The sequence below is a fragment of the Terrapene carolina genome, unplaced genomic scaffold, assembly GCF_002925995.2.
Source record: "Terrapene carolina triunguis isolate 2854851 unplaced genomic scaffold, T_m_triunguis-2.0 Scaffold68, whole genome shotgun sequence".
NCBI classification, from domain to species: domain Eukaryota; kingdom Metazoa; phylum Chordata; order Testudines; family Emydidae; genus Terrapene; species Terrapene triunguis.
The window spans coordinates 36617952-36634548 of NW_020664419.1; the positions used below are offsets into that span (position 1 = coordinate 36617952).

At 44.3% G+C, this 16597-nt stretch overlaps 1 protein-coding gene across 1 annotated transcript in view; it reads left to right on the top strand.

Moving 5' to 3' along the window:
- IQUB (IQ motif and ubiquitin domain containing) overlaps nucleotides 1-16597 on the top strand; it is a 51092-nt gene that overhangs the window by 20207 nt on the left and 14288 nt on the right. The window contains exons 8-9 of the mRNA XM_026648921.1: nucleotides 9674-9844; nucleotides 11096-11272. Of these exons, the coding sequence (XP_026504706.1) occupies nucleotides 9674-9844; nucleotides 11096-11272 (348 nt within the window). The remainder of the gene's footprint in view (nucleotides 1-9673; nucleotides 9845-11095; nucleotides 11273-16597) is intronic.

Here is a 16597-nt window from a genome sequence, read left to right on the forward strand (position 1 = left end):
TCCCTCTTCCCCCCCAAATGGTTATGTTTCTGGAGCATCTTTATGTGTAATTGAGTTTATGAATAACTTTTTGTTTTAATTTCTATATTGTGAGTCTGTGGCAAAGTCTTCTTTGGTTTTTGATGTTTTAAGTGAAGAATTAGTGAGTTTTCCCCCACTTTTGTTTTATTCTTTGTGGTTTTTCTTTTGTTTGGAATGTTTGGGAGTATGAGTTTTCTTCATCGTTATTTCCCTTCTATCAGACACTGACGTAATGAGAGTCAGAATTCCTGCCTTTTGTGTTTTTAGTGTTGGGGTAGATGAAAGGTTTCCTTGTGGGGAAAATGATGTGGGTCAGGGAGTTGGCAGGTGATTCTCAAGAATGGCAAAGGTTTCCTGGTTTTAGGTTTCTTTAGCAAATAACTTTGACTCACATTGTGAAGAATTCATGTGGCTAGAGTGAAACAGGTAGCATAGGCTCTTCCTGCATGAGTTTTTGAATGGATAATGTTAGGTCTGTTTTGAATAACTTCACTTTACTTCTTGATCGTTGTGTAGAATGTTATCCAGACATTGGGTGGATCACTGAAAGCTGGTTGGCTGATGATGCAGAGGTCCAGTTTGGCATGGCTGGTTCCAGGTAGATATTGAATGCTTCACCTATCTCATGGTGAATGAAAGGGAGGTGCAGTGTAACTGTAGAAATGCATGAGATAAGCCGGTATCTGCAGTAGGTTATTTGAACATCTGGCCATCTCTTATCTTCTCCTATGGCCATGATGCAAGATAAAAGTTTATGGTTCTGCTGGTGTGTGGGCCACATCATATTTAATAGGGAATTTCATGACTGAGTTCTCTGATTTTATGTCAACACTGATATTGGTGTCCTCACAGATATTGTTCAGATCAGTCAAAGCACAGGATTTCCTGGAAGAATAATTCCTTGAGTTTATTTAAGGTGTGTATGCTGTAAACTAAGCATAGGCTTTGATTCAGGTTTGAGCCCCAACCCCTCTTCCATCCACACACAAATCGGTCTGACTCGTGCCAGCAAGCATTCAGGCTCCAGCTCCAAGGACCCTGCTAGGGAGGTGGATCAGAACCCCACTCCTGCTATGACTCGCGTTCAAGCCCTGTCATTTTGCAGTGTGGACACAGGTCAAGCCACAGACCCAAAGGTCTGTGTAGTGCAATATGGACACATTAGCACAACTGTGAAACCCCCGGGTCCAGCAATTGTAAACCCAGGTTTGCAATGCAGTGTGGATGCTCAAACATGGGCTTGGAAACACCAAGTCCCCAAGCCCAGGTACCACAGACCTGGGCTGAGTGTGTAGTGTAGATGTTTCTTTAGCGGGTTGAGGAGAGTGCCCACAGAATGGTCATATTGAAAAATGGTTTTACTCCAGGTAGTCATGTTGTTGATGAGATGATCCCTGGACAAGGGCTTAAAATATCCTTGTTTTGCTAATCATACAAAACTGGATGCCTCTTGACCCAGGGACCCTGCAGCTTTAGTTTCTGCTCTGGGAAAATGATTGATATTACCAGCTGGATGCTTCTCCTCCTTAGACTGGGAATACCAGTCTTGCTGTTTTGTAGAAACGCTTGTTCTTTTGTGTCCTCACTTGTTGAGGGAATTCCTTGAGAGGAAGTCACTGCGGTTTAGAATGTTGGCATCACTGTTGATTGTGCTTTTTCTGTGGAAAGCCATGTGTTTGATATGATACAGAAATGCTTCTTTCTTTAATTTCAGAATTTGTATGGGTTACATATTTATGTCACGATAACCAAAGTGTCCTGGTGAAGAGCTCTGTGTAAGCACGAAAGCTTGTCCCTCTCACCAACAGAAGTTGGGCCAATAAAAGTTATGACTTCACCCACATTGTCTCTATGATAACCTAACAACAGTAATAAATGCCCTTGCGAACATTGGGCTTGATTATTTTAATTCCTTCTTTGTAGGGCTGTCACTTGGGCTTCTCCATCATTTTTGCTTATTCCCAATTCAGTAGCACTACAGTGTTCATATGATACTGCTATGTGGGTTTTTTTACATTTATCTGCCTCTCACAGACTAGGCCTGACTGCATTATAGGCCTGGTACTTGAACCTTGTACTGACATGTAACTGCAGTCGCACCCCATTTGCCATTTAAAGATCACACCATCATATTTGAAGTCTACAGGTGACTGCACTTTTGCTGCAATGGTCTTGGGTGTGAAACTTGCTCCCCTGGGAAATATTTCTCATTTCATCCCTTCCTGCTTCTAAATGTTAATTGTTACAGTGCTTTTAATAGAAACAACGAGGAGTCCTTGTGGCATCTTAGAGACTAATGTATTTTTAGAATGACCTCTCTTGGCCCTCTATTTATTACCTTCCCTTCCAAATCCGTTCTTTCTCTTTTTAAATTGGACTTCCTCATTTGTTGTATGTGTATGTGTTTTAAAAAGGTAATACCTTACAGCAATAAAAAACATAATGTACCCATGAGAGTGCTTCAGGGAGGAGCTATATGACTATTGTATTGTTATTTACTGTTACTCATGGTGTTCATAGTTTTCAGGCTTTGTACTGTTTCTCAACTACCTTTTCTGCGCCCATTCTATGTTGTCTCCCTTTTCTTTTCTTCTCTCTTTTCATGCCTGTGTTCTTGTATTGCTCTCCTCTGATGCTGTGCTTTGCTTTTATGTGCTGGTAGCAGAGTGCAATTACAGTAGTCCTGCTCTCTGAAGCAATTCAGATAACAGGATTATTGCAAATTCCACATTGCTGCCAGCAAACTAAAAGGCAGGAGAGAGCTGGAAAGAAATCAGGAAGTTTTAAATTTCTGCATCAATCTTGAGTACATGAAAATAAGCCTGAAATCAGAGAGCTTGAGATTCATTCTCAAGCACTGGCAATCTTGCTTTTCATACTGATGACATTAATATTTCTTCAGTGAGGAGCTTCATGTTACATTTAGGTGCATCATTTCTTTTTTATAGTACCATTTTACAATATCATTAGAAATTCCAAAATGACAGATTATACCAAGATTTTCATACTTTCTAATCCTGCTGTTGTAGATTTGGTGACCTGATTTTAGAGACCTTCTGCACTGTATAAAACTGCTAGATCACTTAAGTATTTTGTAAATTTGTCTCAACTAGCTGTAATCAGCATTTCTTAAAGTGAACCTTGCACTTTAATTCTTCCTGACACAACAAGTCTCAAACTAGGAGAGCCAAAGGTCAAGTTTGTAATTGGGGGGGGGGGAATTGAATGCATATACCAACTGTCTTGGTGTAATATTAGAGAACTGACTGCTTTTTTTGGCATTGGAATCTAATGATACAGGCTAATGTTTTTAAAGGATTTGTCGTACCATGCATGCATGAGGAAACAAAGTAATAAACCTTCTGTCATGGTAGAGTAAAAATTGCTTGTTTCCAGTTTTGCAGGAGTGTACCAGCTCTAATTCAAAGATTTAGGATTTCATTATAGAGCCTGTCTTGTTTCCTTTCAGATTTCTTAATCAATTTTGGCTCCAGACCATCAGTTCCAGTTAGCAGTACTTCATTTAATTATAGCCCCACACAATACCTCATTTAATTATAGTTCCATACCTAGTGATGATATAGTTAAGAATCGGTCAAATTTGCAATTATAAAGTCCTATTTTCAATTATTTCTGCTTTTTTGTGCTTACATAACTTGAAAATTAAACTGTTTCTTAAAATAAAGCTTTGCAGGCTTTTATTTCCTAATATGCACTAATCACATTTGTTATATGGCCCCTATTGCCATACTATCAGAGTACCTCACAAATGTCATGAATTTATCCTCCTAGCACCCATGTGCAGTAGGCAGTAAGAAGTTTTTACTGCCTTACCCATTTAAAATGCTGTCTAAACACTAATTAAATCGTAGAATCTTGTTCTGCAGATAGGAAAGTATTAATATCCTTATTTAGCAGAGAGAGAAACTGAGTCACAGAGAGGCTAAGTGATTTGCTCAACACTTCACAGCAGTTAGTGGTAGAGCTGGGATTAAAACTCACAGGTTTGTGGCTTTCACTGTGATGATGAATCCCTGAACCACATTCAATTTCATTTTTCCTCATCTTCCTCATGTCATTGTGACTTTTATTGCATGGCATCAAGACTACCCCTCTCCCACGCACTGCCCCTCCAATGAGCCAATTGTTCCCCCCAAAAAAACCACATTCATACAAGTAGTATTCTCTCTCTTCCACTGGGCCATGCAAGTCCATAATGTGAGCACACAAAGCATCCCTTACTTCTGCTGCCTGGGTACAACCAGCTCCCGCAGTGGTAGCTGCATTTTCTGGCTGAGGGTACCAGTTCAGCATCCCCTTGCTGTCATATGTCCATTCAGGGGGAAATGGCACACCTCTGGCTTCACAAAGGCTGTGAAGAGCACAGCAAGCCAGAGTAATTTGGACAGCATTGTGACATTCTCCAGGGTACAATCTGGACTGTTGAACAACTGTGTGCCCTTAATTATCTAGTCTAGGGTGCCTTTTACACTGCTTTGCTGTCAGAACATCCACTACTGGCCTGCTTACAGCCTTTAGCATGTAAATTCACTCACAGCTAAACACAAGCACGCTGACCAGTCACTCATGAATTACACACAGGGCGACACCCGCATGTTCTTAGCCCCAGTCTTGACACCAGAAATGTGCATCTTGTACTGCACAGTACCCTCCTGGACAATACAAACTCATGGTAAGTCCATCATTTCAGCAAAGGAAAATGATATCTGCACCAGCCTTGGTATCACAGATGGAGTTTCCCACACACTCTAATCCAAACTTAGTGGTTAAGATAAAACAATAAGATAAGTTTAACTACAGAAAGATTTTAAGTGATTACAAGTGATAATGCTTAAAAGTCAGGATTGGTTACTAAAGAAAATAAAAGAGTAATACATAAAGTAATATCTAATTTAACAAGCTAAGTAAATTTAGAAGCAAAGGTTTTGTCTCATCATACACTGTTATAAATGTCACAGTCTGTATCTCCTTTCAGCCTGGGACCACTTCCTCCTTATTTCAGTTATTTGAAAGTCATTGATGTCATGAGCAGAGACATGGGAGGAGGAGAGGTGAGGTGGAAGCCGTTGTCTCTCATTCTTATACCCTCTCTCCTTTTTGAGGATTACCCCCCACTGGAGTGCAGACAAACAGGGTCTTATTATGTGAGGTTTGAACGGTCTCTGAGATTAAATGTAAATTTCTTATTTACATCTTTCCGGTGCTGAAGAATGGCTGCTTAAGCCGATGATTGCCCTGGCTGGGTACTAGTGAGTCTTTGTCTCTGAAAAACTGGTTTGGACCTGCTTGTCTGGCCCTTGGAGCATGTTAACAATGATATATAGTAGAATATTATAACTTCCTATACAATATTGATATGCACATTTTACAAGGACAATAATACTCAGCAGATTATGACTTTTCAAATGATACTTCACAAGACATACTTTGTACAGAATTTATCATAGTCTTGTAAAAGTGGTGACCATAATAGTATATAGACTGTCACAAGCATTAATTGCATTGGCATCCAAATGGGTTTGTAAACACCTCCAATGTGATATTAATGTGCCAAAAGGACATACAACAACCATTCTGCACCTGCAGAGAGTGTAATTAAGCCTTTTTTTCACCAGGACCTCTGAAATTAGGGTACAGTTTCGGAAGCCAAGGCAAAAGAGGTTACACGGGGTCCCCCAATAAAAGTGGGAACAGTAACATTGTTTATGTCAATGTCATTTGGTGGCACTAGTATCCCAGTCTGTCCATGAATGTAGACTCCTGAGTGATGAAAAAGTCTGGCATTGTGAACTTTTCCTGTACAGACCACACTGACACTCATAAATCTGCCACTGTGGTCCACTAGTGCTTGCGTAACAATGGAGTAGTACCCTTTGTGGTTTATGTACTCATGTGCTCCTTGAGGAGGGCAAACTATGGCCACATGAATCCCATCAATACCACTACCAAAGTTAGCAAACCCCTTTCTTTCAAAGCCAGCAATTACCTCTGGAATATCTTTAATGCCCACCACCTTGGGGTAAACCACATACCTGATTGCCAACCAGTTTGGGGTTGGAAAGTCGATTATCGATAAAGTGGTGGCAAAGATAACTGAAGCAATGGACCTGTAGCAGGCTAGCCAGCTTCCAGACAGTTATAGCAACCGACTCCTGTACTGGCCAGGGTGACCTCATGTGTGTCTCTTTTGGAGGGTGGAGGCAAGCTGCTCACAAAGCTCCAGAAATGTAGCTTTCTTCATGCGAAAGTTCTGGTCCCACTGCTGGTCATCCCATGTCTGCATGACAATGTGGTCTCACCAGTCTATGCTTGTGGCCCTGCACCAGAAGCAGCAATCTACGTAGGGGGTATCAGTAGCTTTTCCAATTATATTGAGCAGCATCTGCCAGTGAGAGTCTACAATACCAGGGTTCTCCTCTGCCACCGCCTCCTCCTACAGATCCATCAGGTACCTTTGGTGAGACAGAAAATGCCACTGAAATGTCCACCAGCACCTTGCAGATGCTTTGCCAGTTTCCTGACACAGAAGTAAAAGCACAAGTAAGAGCAGTTCATCAATAGGCGCCTCCTCCACATGGCTGGCTCTGGTAGCTGGCAGAGACAGAACACAAGGATTGCTCGGCAGGTTGTGTTGGCAGGCAGTTCAAATTTCCTATAACATGCAGAGTGGGCAGTGGAGTTTTTCTCCAGTGCACCACCTTCCTAGGGCTAGAGCAGTGACATTGGTAGGTGCAAGGGCACCAGGCAGTGTGGGATACAGTTACTTTGACTCAGGTCTGGGCATTGCAGTGTGGATGCCAGAGCCTTAGGTTTCAGCATGGGTCAGAAAATTCTTAACCTACTGTTAAAATGCAATGTAGGTGCTCAAGCCCAAGGTTCCTTGACACAGGTTAGCTGACTCAAGTTCCACTAACCCTAGGCTTACATTGCTGTGTAGACATACCCATACTCTTATTCTCTTGAAATGTGAAAGTGGCACTAACACACTTGGATCTAGGAGACAGAGAGCTTGAGGTCCAGCAATAGCAACCCCTATTATAGGGCTTGATCTTCCCCAAATTTATGAATGGAAAGACAAAAAATGCCAAGAACTACTGTTATCAGAATTATAAATGCTTGACTGATTGACTGAGGGAAGATTGACTGTATGTAAGAGAGCAGTATGACTGCTCAGAGCTCCAGTTTGAAACTGCAGAAAAACCTGAGAGTCTCTGGATTAAGTTTAGAAGTATGAGCAACAAGGGTGATGTCGTGGTGGGAGTATGCTATAGACCACCAGACCGGGGGATGAGGTGGACGAGGCTTTCTTCCGGCAACTAATAGAAGTTACTAGGTCACAGGCCCTGGTTCTTATGGGGGACTTCAATCACCCCGATATCTGCTGGGAGAGCAATACAGTGGTGTACAGACAATCCAGGAAGTTTTTGGAAAGTGTATGGGACAATTTCCTGGTGCAAGTGCTGGAGGAACCAACTAGGGGCAGAGCTCTTCTTGGCCTGCTGCTCACAAACAGGGAAGAATTAGTAGGGGAAGCAAAAGTGGATGGGAACCTGAGAGGCAGTGACCATGAGTTCAGGATCCTGACACAAGGAAGAAAGGAGAGCAGCAAAATACGGACCCTGGACTTCAGAAAAGCAGACTTTGACTCCCTCAGGGAACTGATGGGCAGGATCCTCTGGGAGAATAACCTGACGGGGAAAGGAGTCCAGGAGAGCTGGCTGTATTTTAAAGAATTCTTATTGAGGTTGCAGGAACAAACCATCCCGATGTGTAGAAAGAATAGTAAGTATGGCAGGTGACCAGCTTGGCTTAACAGTGAAATCCTTGTTGATCTTAAACACAAAAAAGAAGCTTACAAGAAGTGGAAGATTGGGGACAAATGACCAGGGAGGAGTATAAAAATATTGCTCAGGAATGCAGGAGTGAAATCAGGAAGGCTAAATCACACTTGGAGTTGCAGCTAGCAAGAGATGTTAAGAGTATTTTGATACAGTCTTCCACAGTAGTCTTGATGGCAAGTTAAAGAAGTATGGGCTGGATGAATGGACTATAAGGTTAATAGAAAGCTGGCTAGATCGTCGGGCTCAACAGGCAATGATCAATGACTCCATGTCTAGTAGGCAGCCGGTATCAAGCGGAGTGCCCCAAAGGTCAGTCCTGGGACTGGTTTTGTTCAATATCTTCATTAATGATCTGGAGGATGGCGTGGACTGCACCCTCAGCAAGTTTGCAGATGACACTAAACTGGAGGAGTGGTAGATACGCTGGAGGGTAGGGATAGGATACAGAGGGACCTAGACAAATTAGAGGATTGGGCCAAAAGAAATCTGATGAGGTTCAACAAGGACAAGTGCAGAGTCCTGCACTTAAGACAGAAGAATCCCATGCACTGCTACAGACTAGGGACCGAGTGGCTAGGCAACAGTTCTGCTGAAAAGGACCTAAGGGTTACAGTGGACGAGAAGCTGGATATGAGTCAACAGTGTGCCCTTGTTGCCAAGAAGGCTAATGGCATTTTGGGCTGTATTTAAGTAGGGACGTTGCAAGCAGATCGAGGAATGTGTTTTTCTATTCGGCATTGGTGAGGCCTCATCTGGAGTACTGTGTTCAGTTTTGGGCCCCACACTATAAGAAGGATGTGGAAAAATTGGAAAGAGTCCAGTGGAGGGCAACAAAAATGATTAGGGGGCTGGAGCACATGACTTATGAGGAGAGGCTGAGGGAACTGGGATTGTTTAGTCTGCAGAAGAGAAGAATATGGGGGGATTTGATAGCTGCTTTCAACTACCTGAAAGGGGGTTCCAAAGAGGATGGATCTAGACTGTTCTCAGTGGTAGCAGATGATAGAACAAGGAGTAATGGTCTCAAGGTGCAGTGGGGGAGGTTTAGGTTGGATATTAGGAAAACCTTTTTCACTAGGAGGGTGGTGAAGCACTGGAATGGGTTGCCTAGGGAGGTGGTGGAATCTCCTTCTTTAGAGGTTTTTAAGGTCAGGTTTGACAAAGCCCTGGCTGGAATGATTTAGTTGGGGATTGGTCCTGCTTTGAGCAGTGGGTTGGACTAGATGACCTCCTGAGGTCCCTTCCAACCCTGATATTCTATGATTCTATGATTGCTTGGACCCAATATATATGCAAACTGGCCATTTTTACAACCCAGTGATAATATTTCATCTTAAATAACATCTCCCAGAAAATATTCCACAGCACAATAGGTTTTAAGGGCTTAAGCCTGCAGTCCTTACAGGCAGTTCTCCCATTAACTTTAGTGGCAGTTTTGCCTGATTAATGACTGCAGGATCAGATCTTGAGCGTGTATTCCAGTACCACTTTCCGTAAGTTTATTTTAAACTAACAGAGCATTTCTCTGTGGGAGAATGTCTTTTATTTTTAGTATGTTGTAAGTCTGAATTATTATGGCCTGCTTTTTTTTACAAGTCATATAATATTGAAACTTTTCTCTAAGGTACAATATATATTGTGGAAATAATGATGGCAGAAAGAGCCTTCTGTATTAGATAAGTGTTAAAGCTGAGTCCTTGTTTATTAAGGTAAGACTTTTTGTAACACAATGTACTTTTTTGGCTGTTGATCAAATTAAAATAACTGATTGATACAAATTGTTTCTGAAGTGTGCAGAGCCAAAGAGATGGAAAGCATATGATGGAAAAATAACTGAAATGGATACACAGTTTACACTACGTGCCAGAGAACTGCTTGAGATCTACCGCAGCATTAGTATGAAAGACCTCCCAAAAGATGAGAGGCTGGATGTGCTGTTAACACTCAAACATACAGTGAAGGTACGTTTTGGTCTTCCCCTTAAGTTTAGCTTTTGGTTATACTTTCCATACCTAGAGCCATAGTCATTTAATTGGTGCTGACACATCAGCAAAGATTCTCTTGGCAAACAGTTGTGAGGATGTGGTGGCATGAACGAAAGTCTAGTGTGCTAACCAGTGCTATTTGTTAAATTACAAAAGGTCAATTTAATATAAATTCATGTTTCACTATCACTTTGTATGATTAAAATTACCTTAAGAAATCAATACTTAAGTTATAACCCTCCACTGTGATGTTAAATTTGTGTTACATTTTAATACAGTTTTAGTATGAAGTTTAATAATTACAGTAATTGGATAAAACCAGAAGAGATACTTTTAATGTCATTTATTCATTTATTTTTTATGCTGCACTATTTGAAATACCTTTTCAGAAGCTTGGCCATGAAATGTCTCTTGGTTTGGATTGCAATTTTTCTGTCTCACAAACATTGATTTCCTCTCCCCTTTTTAGTGGAGAGAAAAAATTAACACGATTTTCTTTTTAAATTTCCTTGTTTGAACATCATGAAGGCACTCAGCAACCTTGGTGATGGTACTTGTACCTAAATAGAATAGAAGAGCCTGATCCTGATCTTAATGAAGCCAAAGTGAGGATTTTCCCTTGGCTTTGATGGAATCAAAATTGGGTCCAAAGTCAGAACAGCTCTAGAAATAATGCTGGTTAATTAACTGCTGCTGCCTGAACCTGCAGAAGGAGCTTATAGTTTTTGGGTTTTGTTGGTTTCACAATAATAATGATCCAGATCAAATCCTGCATTCTGGGGAAAACTGGAATTGCTGTAGAATCAGGATTTGTATTGGAGGAAAGAAGGTTGAATTTAAGTGGCATCATTCATCTGTCACCATCCATCTCCCTTTCTGTGTTTTTGAGATAGTGGTAGAGGAAGGTCGGTAGCATCAGAAGAGAAAATTTTTCTACTGTATAATTCTCTGTCAAACCTGCAGTGATTTCACCACAAAACATGCTGATATTGTTGGTGTTATATATAACACACACATAGCTATATTCTACTGTCCTTTCTTTGGATATTCTATATGGCATGCTTCCCAAGACACAGAGGAGTTTAAGCTTCTTTTTAATGCATACATTTAGAGTATAAATGATATATAGAATATATAGTGCATGTTTTGTTTTAATATCAATTTGTTCTAAATCTAATGGCTTATCAGCAAGTATCTGTGTTGTAATTTTATTTTGTTTTTCTGTAGGAACACGAGTGTAAACTCACCCATGAAATAGTGGAATTAATTGACAGAGAGGCTGATCTTATGATGCGAGGCGTGAAAGAATGCAATCTAGAAGGACTCAGAAAAAGAATATGCACATTATTTCTTCAGTATATTAAAACTCCAATCTTTAACCCTGAGGTTGCTAGAGTACTTAAGGTATTTCTCTCTTCTATTATAATCATGATATTTGTCTATGGTAGTGCTCACTATATGCTCAGTGTTTACAGGCAGAGAAGCAAAAATAGTCTTTCTACCAAGGAACTCGTTTTAAGGATGGGCCATCAGGCACAAGGTAACGGGAGATAGGAAATGGGAAACATCATATTCTTTTTTCTTGTTATTAATATAAGATTGGCCATAGGTAGAACTGCAGGGGTAGGTCTTCAAGAGGAACTAAAATGTGGAAATGGTAGAAGCCTCACAGATGAGCTCAGGAAGGTCAGACCACATATAGAGAGCAGTATAGAAGATGACATGGAGGTGGGTTTTTTTTTGAGAATCTAACCAATGGGTGTTCTGTGTGGGAGCATTCACAGAGCACAGGAGCTGTAGGGAGTGAAGTAAGGCAAGCTTAGCTAAGTCGGAAGCAGCAGAATTATGTAGAACTTTGAAGGTGATAACAAGACACTTACAATTGATGCAATATCAAATGGGGAACTAGTAGAGAGATTCAAAGAGAGAGCCTTGATCAAAATGGTTAGCAGAAAGATGACTTTCACTGCAGCATTTTGTTTGGACTAGAGGGGGGAAATGAGAGTTTTATGGAGGCCAAAGAAGGAAAAGATTGCAATAGTCAAAGTGGGATATAATGAAAGCCTGACCAAGAGACTTAGTTGTGTGCTTCTATAATAGTATTCTCAAAAACTGTATATTATACAAAATTAAAGATGTTTGATGAGGCTTATGACCACATAAATATATGTACAAATTAACATACTTACCATGCCATTAGAGGCAATACTCATTCAGTGAAAAAATTGATTCATTAACCAACAAGACATAGTCTAAGATCCTTATCTTCCGGGCTCCTTGGTAAATAGGATGTAGTGGAGCAATGCTGCGGAAATACCATAGTTGGATGCACGAATGGGAAGAGTGCCTATACTGGATAGTTCCAACACAACACAGCCACATCCACCCCTCTGTTAAAACTGTATGACCCATGATTCTCTCATGAAAACGGGCCACAGCTATGGAGTGGTGAAGAAGCTAGTGAACAATCAATCTAAGCAACCGGCTCCACTTCCCACTTAGACTAAAGTCTGGATTAAAAGCTTCAACCGTTTGACACAGATGCTTCGCTGAACTTGGCTTCTCCCCAGTGGGTCCTGGATGCCCCCAGACTTCATTAGGCTCAGTTTGCCTTGTGTGGGGTATGATGCTTCACTGGGCCTGGCATGCTCACCTTCCCCTGGGTGGGGATCAGGTTACTGCCTATACAATTGCTCCTCCTGTGCTTCTAGAGTGGTAGTGCTGCTGCTCCTGCTCTTTATATCTGCTTTCTGCCTTCTTGCAGGCATTCAGGCAGACTTGTTTTACTTAGCAACCAGTACTGACCAACAGCAGCTAGTTGAGTCCCCCATCCCTTGGAGATTTGTTGGGTAGGGGGACCCAGTAAGCTGTGACGGGGTATCAGTAACCAGCATGTAGTGGCTATGCAGCAGCAGGGGGTAGGGACAGGGGACCTGGAGGCAGTAACTTTGTGGTAGTCAGGGCAGATGGCAGCTCAGTCATAGCCAAGACTTGGGGCGGGGGGGAGATCTGTCTCTTCTGAGGAATCAGGTTGTATTTGGTGCCACAGGCCTTCTAATTGGCCTGTGGTACACACATCATCACAAACAGGATGGCTGCTAAATGGCAGCCAGGCAGTGGAGACAAGCAGAGGAGCACATTCAAAATGTCAACTGGCAAACATGGGGACTGACTTGCCAAGCTGATGAAAGTAGCCCAATTAGAGATCTGGGCCTGGCCCCTGTCCATACCATATCCCCACTGGTCCTGCAGAGCATGGTGAGAGTGAAGAAGCACATATGACATCTTTATTTTCTTCTTTGAGTGCTTGCTCATGTCAATTCCATTCTAGTGTGCGCGCCCATGTGCACAGTCGTCTGAGATTTTTGCCATAGCAGTATCTGTAGGGTCGGCAGTGGTGCCCTCTGGAGTGCCACGCTCATGCATCGGAATATTAGGCGCCTCTGGCCCTACACCGCCTCAGTTCCTTCTTACTGCCCGTGAGGGTTGGTTGGAGTGCCTTATCTTATCTAGAACATTAGCGGTTCTTAACAGCCCATTGTCTATCTTCTTTGTATATAGTTCTTAGGTACTTAGTTAGTCATCTAGTTAAGTGTTAGTTGTTAGTTTAGTTATTAGAGTCCTGACTGGGTCTTTGCCCCGGAGCGGGGCATGCCCCGTTCCCCAGGCTTCAAAGCGTGTTCGTCATGCAACAGGCCGATGCCTGTTAGTGATCCCAACAGCAGCTGTTTGAAGTGCTTGGGGGAATCCCAGATAAAGAACAAGTGCAGGATTTGCAAGAACTTTTGTCCCTGAACCCAAAAGGTGTGGGATATCCGCTGGAAGACCCTCCTTATGGAGACTGCACTTCATCCGGCGTTGGAACCCTCCCGATCGGACTCCGCTCCTAGCACTTCATGTCAGTGCGGAGCGCCCCGCCAGCACTGGGCTCTGCCTGGCACCGTTCCCCCTCGCCAGTGCCCAAAAAGTGGCAAAAGAAAAGAGGCTCCCCAGCACCATCTAAGGAGGGCACAGAGGCTCTTGGCAAAGGACCTAGTTCAGGCTGCGTGCCCACCCCAGAGCTGTAGGGGTACTGCTACAGTTGGACACCCTAGCCCAACCAGGGATCTGCCTCTGACTCCTGGGAGCGACAGGGGACCCCGGCTGCTACTGCACCTTCGACACCCGAAGCTGTCCAGGCAGCCAAAGACCTCATGGGCCTGCTGGTACCACAGACTCTGCTCCAGGAGCTGGATGTGGCTCAGGCCCTGCAGTATAATCCAAGAGCAAGCCAGCAATGGGACCCTCCCCCAAGAGAGCGTTGGAGCCAATCGGTCCCTGGATTGTAGGCATACATCCTCGGCCGCACAACCTAGGACCCCGGCCCCGCAACCTCTGTCTCTGGCCAGAAGACCCAGGTCTCTGGCACCACGCTCTCCTTCCACAAGGCATGGAATACCGGAAGCGAGGCACTGGTCTCTGTACTCTCGGTACCAGCCAACCTCTTGCCAGAGATTGCCCTGGTGCAGGTCCCTATTGCCTAAACAATCTCCCAGGCATCAGTCCCCACTGGCGCGGGACCGCTCGCTGTCACAGCACCGGTCTCCGCCGCCCCAGTACTGCTCGACAGACAGACGCCGTTCTCCACCTTCTAGGCATCGGTCTCCGACAAGAGTCAGCCGGCAGACACAGGCTTCCACAGACCCATCTTGGTCACCGGAAGGGGAATGGTCCAAGTTGAAGCTGGAGTTCAGCCCCTCGCCAAGAAGGCATGGATCCCCATCGACCCTGGAAACTGGTACGACATCCACAGCAGCAGCGGGGCAACAGGGCCAATGGTTTGCTCAATGGCCTTGTTGGAACCCTTGGGTAATGCCGATGATGCCAGTTCCATATTCCCACCACTCCTCCCTGGCAGCCTCTGACAAACAATCCCCGGCACCACCGACTCTGGGTTTGGAGCACAGTGCGGAGCCTGAAATGAGGGCAACACAGCAGGATGCCTAGACAGCCATCCCCAGAAGGGGAAGAAGAATCCGCCCCTCCACCTGCGATGCCCTCATCTTCCTCACTGGACAAAGCGATGGCGGTCTTTCCCAGACTGATAATCCCCCTGACGATTTTGAAGAGCACCCGGCTCTCCTTAAAAGGGTGGCTGCCAACCTAAACCTGAAAATTGAGGAGTTGGAGGAGCCCCTTCAACATAATCTCTTCCACCACCCTGGCCTGCATCGCGCTGCCAGTCCACACAGGGGTCCTCAAGCTTGCTAAGGCATTGTGTCAGACCCCCTCTTCCATTTCGCCCACTTCCAAAAAGGCGGAAAAAATGTATTATTGTCCCCGCAAAGGGGTTTAAATACCTCTATACAAACCCACCAGCTGGGTCACTGGTTGTGTCTGCAGTTAATGAGAGGGACATGAAGGGTCAGATGAGCGGCACGCCAAAGAAAAAAGATGCCAAGAGACTGGATCTTTTTGATAGAAAGATTTATTCGATGGCCAGCCTGCAATTTCGGGTATCTAACCATCAGGCCCTGTTGGGCAGGTACAATTTTAATCTGTGAGATTCCCTTGGCAAGTTCAAGGAGGCCCTCCCACAGGACCATGCCCAGGAATTTGCCATGATAGTGGAGCAGGGCAAAGCAGTGGCAAGTGGCCTCCAAGATGGCCTGGGATGCTATGGACTCAGTGGCCAGAGTGGTGGCCTCTGCAGTGGTGATGAGGTGCAACTCTTGGCTGCACTCCTGGGGTTTATCCCAGAAGATGCAGTTTGCTATTCAGGACCTCCCATTTGAGGGATCGGGGCTCTTCTTCGAGCTCACGGATGTAAGGCTGCGCAGCCTTAAAGACTCCTGTGCCACCCTACGCTCTCTGGGCCTCCAAACTCCACAGCAGGCTAGAAAGCAGTTCCGGCCTTCTCCGCCTCCACCTTCTCCTCCTCTTCCTCCTCCTAGGTCCTGGGGGCCTTCCTGACACGGCATCTATAGGAAAAAGGACAGAGACAAGGGGTTTAAGTGATGACACCCCTCGTCCTCCCATTCGCCTGCTCAACTGGGCCCTTTGAGACACCAGAGGGACCAGAGACAGGCATTTTGAGGGTGTGCTCAAGAACAGCATCCAAGTCAGATTCCAGGATCCACCCTCCTATTTTTTCCTCAACCACTTTCGCCCCTTCTGGTCATCATGGTCACGAGTAACCTTGGACCGTTGGGTGCTCGACATAATATCTTCAGGCTACATCCTACAGTTCTCGGCCGTCCCTCCCTCCCACCCCCCTTCTCCGTCCCTCTTCAGGGACCCTTCTCATGAGCAACTCCTTGCCCAAGAGGTAGAGAACCTCCTAAGTCTGGGGGCAGTAGAAGAGGTCCCTTGGGAAATGAGGGGGGAAGGGTTTTACTCCTGGTATTTCCTAGTCCCGAAAGCAAAAGGGGGCCTGCAACTTATCCTAGACCAGCGATGCCTCAACAAGCATCTCAAAAAGTTGAAGTTCTGCATGGTCTCTCTGGCCTCCATTATTCCCCCCCGAATCCAGGAGACTGGTACGCCATCCTCGACTTGAAGGATGCATATTTCCATATCTCCATTTTTCAGTTACACAGGCTGTTCCTCCATTTTGCACTGGGCAGCGCCATTTCCAATTCATGGCACTGCCCTTCGGTCTCTCATCAGCCCCAGACTGTTTACAAAGTGCATGGCGTCAATGGCCACTTACTTGAGATGTTGGGGTGTCCAGATTTATCCGTACTTAGA